Below are 12158 nucleotides of genomic sequence, written 5' to 3'. Positions count from 1 at the left end.
TCACGCAGTGATGCGTCACTTTTCATAAATGAGGCCCTTACAGTGTAACTAAACCGTGACGTAAACCTATGACTGCATCCCAGGACACAGAACCATATTACAGGATGAATAACCCTTCCAAGATTGTCTTCCCTGCAGTAATCCACATACAGACACTGCTCTTTGTACATAAATCCTTGTGAAGTTACTGGAAGCAATAAAAGGGTGAAGCTGCATTTACAAACTCATTGCCTCAAAAGCAACTCCTGGAAATACCCAGGACACCGCGAACAGGCTACTCAAGAACAAAACAGGAACATTAATAGACTCTAGATGAGGCGCTGCAAGACCGGGCTTTCCAGAGTGAGAAACTACAACTAGACTCAAAAAACAATTGAACAAACACAATCACAGCTTGAGCTGCTCAGTTACGATCCAGTCCTCAATTCTTATTCAACCAACCACAAATTCCTACTCATTGAGCTGTATCAGCAGGGACTCAAAACTATCCCTATTGGCTGCCCTAAAAAAACACCTTTTACTATAGGAATGTGTAATGCTTTCCTGCACAGAGCCCAATGGCTGCACACAAGTATTGCACAATTGTTTGACTCAATGTTATGCCCCCAAAAACCTCTCCAAGAAAATGCAATATTTTAATATTTAATTATGAGTGAGTTTCAAACTTCTGGTGTGAAACTACAAATTGCCACTTAAAGTTAAACGTTCTCTGGTGTTGATATTTGGCCTGAACAGAATGATGTAACATTTGGGAATGAATATACAGCCCAGCAGTCCAGCGGTAGAAGTCAAGATGGCGAAGACCTCCACGGCCACCATGTACCTGCCCTTCGTGCTGACATAAGCCGGGAGGAAGGAGACCCAGACGCTGCAGAACACCAGCATGCTGAATGTGATGAACTTGGCTTCGTTGAATTTATCTGGAAGGTTCCTGGCCAGGAAAGCCACAGTGAAGCTGGCAAAGGCCAAGAGGGTCATGTAGCCAATCACAGTGTAGAAGGCAGTGACCGAGCCCATGTCACACAGCAGGATCTTTTTGCCAGTCTCAGACTGCATGTCAGTACCAGGGTGAGGTGGAGAGGTGAGCAGCCAAGAGACACAGATTGCCACTTCTCCCATTGTGCACGAGAGGACAACAGAGCCAGACGTCCGGGATCCCAGCCATCGACTCAATTTGCTGCCAGGCCTGGTGGCATTAAAGGCAATCACTACAGTGATGGTTTTTGCTAATACACAAGACACAGCAACAGTAAAAATTATCCCAAATGCAGCCTGTTGGATCAGACAGGTGAAGGTTGCAGGCTGCCCAATAAATAAGAGAGAGCAGAGAAAGGCCAACGTTAGCGAGACAAGGAGTGTGTAGCTGAGATCACGGTTGTTGGCCTTCACTATTGGGGTGCCCCGATGTCTCATAAAGATTCCCAGGGCTCCAGCAGTGGCCACGGAGAAGATAATGGCCACAGTGGCCAAAGTCACACCAAGGCTATCGCTGTATGAGAGGAAGTCAATGACCTTCAGGAGGCATCCATCCTTCCTGTCATTCGGCCACTGGTCCTCGGGGCACTGCATGCAGTTTTCCATGTCTGCAATAAAGTAAAAATGATTTCAGCCATTTCCACTCTTTCAAGCTGTTACAAATAGTCATTTGATAACATAATAAAACATGTTCCCATAGTATTTTGAGAATGTTTGCTTAGGAAAAATAAAGTGATAATTTTTTACATCTTTAGATCGAAGGATCAGTGTCTGATTTAGGCTTGTACTGTTCTAATGCAATCATGATCACACCTCCCACCCTGCAAACCAAGACAGGAAACTGGCAGTAACACTGCTCCTGGTAGAACTGATACCAGGGGTTGGATGAATATTGTTGGAGAACTGCTAAAGGAGCACAAATACATTTACTTTAAACTTGTCTGGATAACATTGTGAATTTGTGCTCTTAATGGTGCAAGCCCTATGGTGTTTGAAGTTGAACACACCACACGCGTAGAAGAGCTTGCCCAAACCACGGCATGTGATTGATGCTGAGCTCTCTGTGCCGCCTTCCTACTACATAATATAATATGAGCTGAGGCACTCAATCAATCAATCTGGGGTTTAAATAACGCGCTAGTCACCCGTGAGATTTAGGGGGGGCGGCTCTGGATCAGTCAAAGAGCCAGGTCTTGAGGTCCTTCCTGAACGTGTGCAGAGTCGGGGAGCATCTGATGTTCACAGAGAGCTTGTTCCAGGTTTTTGCTGCAATTTAGGAGAAAGCTCTTCAGCCTGTTCTGATTCTGCAGATGCGGGGTACCTCTGTCAGGGCGAGGTCGGCAGAGCGGAGGTTCCTAGTAGGTACGTGGAAGGATACTCTCTTGTTGAGGTATTTGGGTCCGGTGTTGTTGAGGGATTTGTAGGCATGTGTGAGGAGTTTGACTGTGACCCTCTTCTCGATGGGGAGCCAGTGGAGGCCTCGTAGCTGTTGTGTCATGTGCTTGTGATGCGGTGTCCCGAGGACGAGTCTGGCTGCAGTGTTCTGGATGGTTTTGAGTTTGAGTAGAAGAGTTTTGTTGATTTCGGCATAGAGGGCATTGCCGTAGTCCCGTCTGCTGGTAATGAGTGCGTGGGTGACGGTCCTTCTGCAGTAGGGGGATCTATTTGAAGGTCTTATGGAGAATGCGAAGGCAGTTGGAACTAGTGGAGGCAACGGCGTTGGTCTGGCTGTTCATGGAAAGGGAGGAGTCAAGGATGATGCCGAGGTTCCGAACATGGTCTGTAGGGGTGGGTGTGCTCCCGAGGGCCACCAGGTGTTGTCCCAGGCGGAGGTGCAGGGGCCAAGGTTGAGGTCCTCGGTCTTCTCTGAGTTTAGCTTTTCGCAGCTGTCCTTCATCTTGGGTGCCACGTTCTTCATTCCTACCTGGAAGCAGAGTCTGGTGTCTTTGGGATTCTTCTTGAGCGAGAGGATGAGCTGGGTGTTGTCGGCGTAGGATACGATGCTGAGCCCAAGCTGTCTGACGATGGCGGTGAGGGGGGCCATATAGATGTTGAAGAGGGTGGGGCTGAGTGATGATCCCTGGGGTACTCAGCAGTTTGATTTCCGTGGCTTTTGTTTTTCGTTTGCCTGGGCATAGCGAGAACTGTACCAAGCATTATGCCCGTGTAGCTCAGACTGTGTATTTGCATACTTATTATTGAAATATTCTGCTTGCTGAAACACGTGGAGCTCGTAGAAGAGCTTGCCCCACACACTGCTCTTGATTGGTCTGGAACTGTCTGTGTCCACCTGCCTCCTCCATAATACATTACAGATAGATACAAAGAGTCAGTGACACATCACCTCTCGAAGTACCTTAAGTGCACTACCTACTGTTCTACAGGAGGGGGAGCTCTGATAGCTTTGGCAAAGTAATTTTGAATCTTGAAATTTGTTTCAACAAACGCAAGTGTTAGGGCATTGAGTTAACACTCATAACTCAACACCTAACTCAAATGCAATTATTGAAGGTATAGGAAAGTTCTCAACTCAGATCACTGTAGGCCACAATTAGCAAAAAAAACTTGACTCAATATTGTTCCATTCTGGTTAAAAGCTGTCTCTCTCCAACCATCTTACCAATTGATAAGGGTTCAGGGAGCTTCAGTATTCAACCATTGAGACCCTCCTCCCTGTTAAGGCTGGACCTTTACTCAGATTATTCCAAGATTCCTTTCCAAACAGTAGAAGCCCAGAATCTGAGAGCTGGTTATAGTGTCACATTGGATTCTGGGTCATTGTATTAGGGAAGGCAATCAAAGTGTCATTAGGGAGTAGAAATGAGAGCCCCCTATCAAAGTTCCAGTTAATGAAGTGTGTCTCCCTCCCAGAGAGGAGAGCATCCCTCAGCCTGAGATGACTGAGTCACCCATTCATCACATGATGCTCTCTGTACAATCAGCCTCAGTGGTATATCTATTAACAAAGCAGCAGGTTATCTGAGGACACACAATGGACTTTATCACCTGTACTTTGTGATGGAAATTTCAATGGAACTGATAAAAAAAACATTTAAAATGAACTGGGAGTCTCCAGTCGCTGGTAACCAGTCTGATCCATCACAGACTCGGCTAAACCAGGTTAAATGTAGAAATCAAATAGGCATTGAAGTGAAGACTAACTTAAAAAGGGCAAAGCATTCCCAGATGGCGGCTTACCACCGTCAAACATTATTACTACTGACATATTTTGAAGCCCTAAGAGGGTCTCGTTTTGCAGCCAGCTTCATAATAACATTGAAGGTTTGCGTGACGTCACTAACGAGGAGGCTGATGAGGGATGTGTCTTATTGTCTGAAGTTTGTCTTCATGGCCAGGTCCACTAGAGACTGCGGCGATGCTTCGAGGCGCCCTCAAACCAGTGTCTTCAAGCGGCCTCCAGTTGGGCAAACCCAACAATGAGACTGGAGAATGAGAGCAATTTTGATATTAAGGTCACCTTAATTGCAAATAGCATGTACTATCACATGAGTCCTGGTGAATGCCCTTGTATCCTATCTTTTACACATGGGAGCTGAAACATGCTGACTTGACATAAATGTGTAATTCATTTTTCTGGGATTTTTACCTTTCAAATACCTAAATAATGTACTTTATTCACCTCCCCAAACAAAATGTGATCCTATTCTGGGGATGCTTATATGTTTGGAAAGATTTTTTTCTGTTGAGAGAGCTTGCACAATTGAGATGGATGAAAGCAAGAGTGGGGTTGTCTTACTAATAAACTGATGAAGAAGAGACAAGTAACTTGGTACTGCATAGATGATCCCTTCCTTCTGGGAAAAGAGGCTTGCCTACAAGCCACATCATGCATTCCTTAGTCTATGAAAAAGATACGAAAAGCCACATAATAGGCTGTGGACTGCTCTTTGGCTTTTGTACTGCTCTTCATCCATCTTTTATTTTTAACCTTGTATATTAGGTGACTCTTACAGTGCTCTAAGGAGCAGGCCTGGCAATAGTTCGCTGAGTTTTGCTTTACAGAACCCTGTGAATTGACAAACAAACTCTGCAGAGTTCCGCAAGTGGCGGAGTGCAGTGCCAACGGCCATTTGTGCTGGTCTTTCTACCTCTTGGGTAGAAACTCTACCCGAGTGGCAGCTCACACTCACCAACTTACCTTTCGTGAGCTCGAGTGGGGAAATAACTCCGCTGCACTATGCAGAGTAGATTTTTCTGCCATCCAGTGGCTCAGAGAGCACCGAGAGTTCACTGCCCAGGCCGACTAAGGATAGGAGCAATCACTGTGACTAAACTGTTGTCACCTTACCAGTGGAGGCGCAAACAGCTGAGGATCTCGGCCTCTATTGCACAAGAGAAGGTCAAACCAAGTAGGAAAAGCATGTTTTACTTGCCATAAGTAGGAGGTAAGTTTACCAGCTGGCCACAAGTATGACTGACGTGCATGATGAAGTGGTGTGCCACCTTATGTGAGCCTTGTGGGCGTGTGACCTGTATTAAGACTTTTCTTTTGACTCTTACTCATAGTTAGGTAGAGATTAATTGAGGACATGTTGCCTAGCGCCAGCATCTTACGAACGAATGTGCTGACTTCAAGCTACGTTTCCTTAGCTTCATCACACCGCACTAGATCATTCGTACAACAATGAACCTTGCTGTCATGCATAATGAATAGACTGTTGGAATGAACTATAATTTAGATATATTTTATGTATGCTTAACTCTTTGTTTTTTGTTCCAGTATATCTAACTAGTCACTGCATTCACAATTGACACTGAACACGGCTTCTAGCTTAGCTAAGAAGGTTCCCATGATAACTTTCCTCCGTGTTGCTAACATTTGAAACAGTCTTTGACTATACACCATTGTGAATGTTTACTGTGGGAATCAAGAAAAGAAGCAACACATGTTGACGACACCATTGTATTAGCAATTTCCTTTGTAGGAGCGAATCGATCATCTACTAAGTGTTGCTACAATATTGTGTGATTCACATTAAAAAGTGATACTAGGTAGTTAGGAGGAGGGAAATTCCTCATGTTCACTCTGAGACTCGCTTGGAAGAGATCCTTTAGTCTTGCTCTTTGTTGCCGACAGCTATTGCTAAAGATGACTTTGTTCATTTCCTTTTCTCTGATCAATGCTACTTCAATGATCAATCCTCTATCGCTGATATTCTGACGTTGCTACTGCAGCTCGGCTGAGCTTCCAGAGCAACTCTTTAGGGGTAGATCTCTCTATGCCCCGAACTCGTGTTCTTTTCTGAAAAGGAACTCTTCATGTGTTTCTATGCGTAGGGTAGATAAGCCTCTTAGCTAGTTTAGTGGCAATTTCCTTTATGGAACACTCTGTATTTGATTTATAAAGTCACTAATTGACCTTTTTTTTCAACATTTCTGTAAACTGAACTAATCTGAATAAAGATGGCACAACTATATTAATCCTTTAAGATAAATAAAGGTTTTAAAAACTCATCTAACCTCTCACCATTGACTGAGCATTAAGGATCTGGCACTAGATGATTTATGCGTGATTTGTGTTGTCTTTCCAGCTCCATTCATACCATGATGGCAAAAGCTCTATTGACCTGTCAAGCACCATCAGGATTTCCAAAGGATGAAATTTGTAAGTCTTAGGGGCATATTATCAATTGAGCTATCGCCGCGTTAGTGGCACTTCTGTGCCGCTAACACAGTAATTTATTAGCGCCTTAATCACAAGCTCGCGCTAACCCGTGTTAGTTTCTGTGAGTTAGCTGACGGTTTTTTAACGCTCTGCATGCCATCGCTGATGACATGCAAAGTAGGCATTCCAGAGCAAAACAACATTGAAATAGTCGCTAATACAGCTTCGCAGTATTAACAAGCCTGCAGCAGACCCACGAAGCGACTAGAAACATCGCGCTATGCACCCTTTATCACAGGTATTTAACGTCTGCAAAATTTCTGACTTAGCCATACATATAATGGGAGGCGGATTGAATGGATGAGTCCACATCTTCCTATCACCAAGGATTAGCTTATCGCTGCCGTTTTTACGCTGGATTTTCAGCAATATGCGCTGAATTTGCCGCTATCACAGCATGTATTATCCCCATGGAGATATGCGTTGATAATTACACGATATCTCAGCGATAATATATTGCGATACGCGGCGTTAAACAAAATCGCTCTAAGCGTGCTCTGCAATATTTATCGCAGTACATTGATAATACGCCCCTCAGTGTTTAGTCTAAAATACCATTTGGACAAATCCTTTTGGTGCTAACAGTTTGTGGTAGCCGAGGATATGGTTCACACCCCAAATGGGGCATTAAAAGTAATGCCCAAGTTATAATAAAATAGTACCAATTTCCAATGTCAAGATACTGACGGCGTGGTGAAGCAGAATTCAAAGGCATTGCGGGTTTTGGTGGAATACGGTTTTGAAGCTGTGAATATTAATAGGGGAACATGTTGTGGTTGTGAGTATCTTTTCAGGTGAATGAGTGAGTGCAAGAGGTATTGATAACGTTGTTAAAGTGGAAGAGTTGATTTTAGGGCTCATAAAAGTTGACAGATCCTGGGATAATAACAAAAGTTTTAAACTTGTTTACAGGAGATTTAGATGTGGCGTGTGAGGTACTGTCACTTCCATCAGTAACAATAGACACAGGCTGCTGTGTTTGATTCTTTTCAGTTAATGTTAGTGAAACCTTATTGTGCAAACAGGTGAAGCTACATTGATTTCTATGATTTTTCGCTGGTTGAGAGGTCACTTGGGAGTGTTGAATACTCTTGAGTGGTTGTGATACTTAATTTGCTTTAGAGAGAGAAAACAAGAAGCTGTTTAAAGACGATATTAAAAAGATGTGTGTAAATGCAAAGAACACTGTAAAGGAGGGTGACTGCTGAAAGGAGTGAGTTGTACATCGTAGTGTTTTGTGTTGGGATGGGATGATAGTTGTGCCATCACGCTGATATTGGCTGGTAGAATTTTCAGTGTCGCGCTGTGATTGGACATTGTCAATTTGAGTGCTGTCTTTGAATTTGGAGAAGAATTAAGTGGAATTAAAAGCTTTCATTTGATTGGTGAATTAAATTTCACGTGTACGAAACAGAATCAAAACATTTGCATTTGCGTGAACATTTGAAAAATTAAATTGTCATTATGAAATGTTTTAAGGATTGGTAAGAGGAGATGTCACTATTCCTGTATGTAAATGTGAGGAGGCAGCTCCCGGGGGCATTCCGACATATATTATGTCTACTGAACTTGGCTTAAACTCATGTTTGTGGCTTTGAAAATGGAGAAGGATTGTGGAAAATGATGGTGCTTTGAGTTATTCTAAGCTATGGGACATTTATTACCACAATCCGAGATCATTTGAAGGGAAAATTATATGAGATGAAGCAACAACCTCAACCTATGCAGTATGAGGCTTTTCATGTTTGAGACAACATTTTGAGCGAGAAAGAGAAGGAGAAATATCAAAGAAAGTCAGGAAGAGCAATGCACAATTGTGAAATGTTCAATGGGATAAAGAACAGCATAGATAGAGAAAGGGCATGATAGAAAAAAACTGTTTAGATCTGGTTCTTACATAAGAAGGAGAGAAAAAGAGAAATGATACTGCTAGACAAGAAGGAGATGAGTCAGATACAGATTCGGGAGATGAGATATTAGAACAGATGTTATCTTTCTAAATTACAACCACCAACTATTTTTTTTCTGACCCAGGAGTAAGCCTGAGCGTAAAACTCAGCTCGCGGAGTTTGCTGATTTCGGCAACTCCATGTTCTGCAGAGAACACAGAGTTACCAATAAACTCCTCACTCCGTAACAGAGGGGAGATTTTTTTAGTTAGCATGCTCGAAATGTCCTTTCATGCGCCAGGGAGTGACTTACTGGGTGCGTGCTAAAACGCACAAGATTTCCAGGGCCTTTCGTGGGCACCATGAGATTTGCTAGCCGGCCCCCTAATCCAGCAAGATTTTGCAGTCGGCAACATGCCATTTGGGCAGGCCAACAAATTCCGGCAGACGTTTTCTGCCATACACAATCCTAAATGCACAGGATCTACTGTGGCTGCAATCAGAGGAAGATTCGCTCCTCAAGCAGCATCAACATTTTCCCGAAATGACAATTTGGAGTTAAAAACCTCCTTAAATGAACATTTGGCTTTGTTTTTTGTGCAAGAAACCCTTTTTTTCCAACTTGAAAGAAGTGCCTCAGAGCTCTCCAGCTTCTGGTCCTGTCCAGCAGGCTCTTCCTAGTGTTTTGTCCATCTCCTGGTCACTTTTCATTTGGATTTAGATCTGGAATGATCAGTCTTTGAGATTTTGGCAAGTAAGTTGAAAACCTGGTGTTGTTTGTTTGATTGGGGCCATGTAGCTGGATATATTTGTACTTTGTTCTGTATATTTTTTTAATGTATTGTGGTGAATGGCCTGTTGTCTTAGTAGGGGCCTAGTTATTTCTTTGTAAGTAACCTTTCTTATTTCATAAAGGAAAAATGTGGCACAGTTCACTACATTTTCTATTTTTTTTAATGCATTTGCAATATTGATTTAATTCACTATGTGGCCTAGCATGCCTATTGGCCTTCCAGTCATTCGGCCCAGTGCTAGTCATGGGTGCATGAAACAACTGTTTCTGTGGTATCTGTTGGATGTGGACTGAAGTACAAATTAGTTTTTTTTGTGGTGTTTCACATTTTCTTTTTCCTGCAAACAGTATATAGGTAGGGTAATGCCTGTGGAGGATGTGTGTAGTTGTAAACATTTTTAACCCAGTAAATGTTTAGTTTTGGCATTGCTGAATTAATGACGTGTTCTCTGTTTTACCATGCCTGTTTTTTCTGGCCACTGGCCAGTTTGTGTGTGTGTTTGCCACAGGCCACCATTTGCCTCTCTTCCACATGCCATGTGGCCAGGGGCCATTTTGTATACAGTTAGCATCCATGGGCCTGCATGTGATTTATTTTTCTAGGCCTCGCCCTTCTGCCTCTTATCTTGTTGTTGCTGTGACCATGTGGCTGGAGGCCACTTTGTGTTACCAGTAGCCAGCCAGTGGGCTTTCCCTAGAGGCCTGCTTGTCTGTTCCCAATGCCTTCCTGCTCAGTGTTGTTGTTGATGACAATGTGGCACTGGCTGGCAGCCATTTTGTGCATCCTGCCAGTGTGGCCTTTTGCCATAGGCTTGTATGAATGATTGATTCACTCATTATATCTTTGAGGATTACTTATTTATTTAATTATTATGAAGTTTAAATTTTCATTAATTGGCAAATTATATATTTTTTAATTTTTTAATTTTGTTTTTTGTTTTTTTCTTCGTACCATTTTCATTATATCTAGCATCAATCAACTCCATCTCTGCTATAGGTGCAAAACAGCATTCATTGTCTAAGGATTATTCCTTCCATTGTCATTTGGCAGCTGCACCTCTCTGGGTGCCACATCACATGTGAGTGACGTCACGTGACGCACATAGAACAAACAGTTACATTTGTATGTTGTTGTTGTTTTTGCGCTTTCTTATCCTTCCTGAGTTTACAGTCAGTCACCAGCCTCTGGGAAGCAAGCTGTGATCAGCACCCTAACATCAGTGGACCCACCCCAATGTAGGCCCAAGACCATGTCTGTCAGATAGACAGCCAGTCTAATCATGGCAATGCTGACCACCTCTATGGCAAAGTAGTACCCAATCGTTGCAGTAAACTCAGAGAAGTGGACAACAACATCTGCAACCACCAATAGTGGTTCCCCCAGAAGTAGGAGCAGTCAAAGAGATTGAGAAAGTAGAGAAAGCTGCTCTTTCGAAGAACCATTTTCTTCCATCTATCTAGCTAGAAAAAGGAGAGTTAGTGGTGCATCATCTTCTTCTTCAAGCCACCCTTCTGGAGATCCAGACACCAATTGGATCCCGCCTGAGTCTGAGAGTGAGACAAGGCTGGGGAAAAGGAAGGTTCCAGAAAGCCTTAGAGTTATGGAGGCAGATGTAGAAGAGGAGGATGACGATGAGCAAGTCATCATGGATGCTAGCCCAGCCCCAGTGGAGACTGATGTTACCCCATCCCAACTTCCTGGAAGGGATGTTGCACCTGTGGTAAATAATTTAATTACCGGAACTTAATTTGATGCGGAAAATTAATAATAATAGCTCAGAAAAATAAGAGGCAGAATCCGTGGTATTAGAGGTTCGGAACGGGCTTTATTCCAAAATCAATTCGAATTGATGGACTCCATATTCCATCACCACGAAGGTTCAGGAAGTGAAGGACCAACTTTATTGACAAGTAATCATTTTTATACAATAGGCATTACAGTGAAACAGATGCAGGAGGCGTAACAATTGATAGAAAAAATAAAACATACATGCGTAGCTAAAGTGGGTGTAACTGGGCGTAACTAAAGAACGTCATCAGGTATGATGTCACAATAGGGTGGTTCCATGAGAGAATTTCGCAATGTCAGCAGAAATACTCGGCAGAGATGCGCGCGCAGCAGCATGATGTGTGATTGACGTGCAACTAGGGGGTGAAGGGGACTTGACATTTAGCTCTACATGTGGAGACAGAAGTCTGGGGGGTCAAGTCAACCTAATCCCAAATCATATCTAACATCCTATGTTTAAAGAACTGTGTTATCCAAAAGGAAAGGTCTTTCGAACAAAATCTATTCTATACTGACTGTGAGTGCGTGTACAAGCGTCTAAGTGTCTACACTAGATGCGAGGGCAGAAATCTTCCATAGTAACAGGGCTATGAATTACTTGCATAAAGACAGAGAAGCCGGGCCCTTTGCTCGGTAGCTGGAAGAATGTTTACTTAAACTACTAGACAGGAATGCATTGGATAGGGAGCGGAGCAGATAATCACAAGGTGAAATACAGTTTTTGGCAGGCAACAGGCTGGAGTCAGGCACCGTTAGCCGCGCAGGGAATAGGACAAAGTTCATGGATACAGATGCGAGCTCAGACTGGAGCTTTCAGAGGCAGAAAGCAAGAAAAGGCTTGATGGCAGAATCAGGGCCTACTCGCCTGGACTGTAAAATGGGATAAATGAACCATATAAAGCCGGTGGCCTTTCATACTTAGGAATGGAATATCCGACCCATTCATGGCGGATCTGAAAGAGGACATGTTGGCGGTGGACGCACATGTGTTTGCGTCTTCATAACTGGAACTGGAGGGATCATACG

At 43.3% G+C, this 12158-nt stretch overlaps 1 protein-coding gene across 1 annotated transcript in view; it reads right to left on the bottom strand.

Annotated features, from left to right (window-relative positions):
- Positions 1-678: 678 nt before the first annotated feature.
- Positions 679-12158, bottom strand: part of LOC146863557 (vomeronasal type-2 receptor 116-like) — a 54324-nt gene continuing 42844 nt past the window's right edge. Inside the window, exon 2 of the mRNA XM_085643022.1 lies at positions 679-1583. Within this exon, the coding sequence (XP_085499148.1) occupies positions 679-1581 (903 nt within the window). The 5' untranslated portion in view covers positions 1582-1583. The remainder of the gene's footprint in view (positions 1584-12158) is intronic.

This window comes from Triturus cristatus, chromosome 2_2 (genome assembly GCF_964204655.1).
Source record: "Triturus cristatus chromosome 2_2, aTriCri1.1, whole genome shotgun sequence".
Lineage (NCBI taxonomy): Eukaryota > Metazoa > Chordata > Amphibia > Caudata > Salamandridae > Triturus > Triturus cristatus.
Note: the sequence above shows the minus strand (reverse complement) of the source record. Positions and strands in the feature narration are given on the sequence as shown.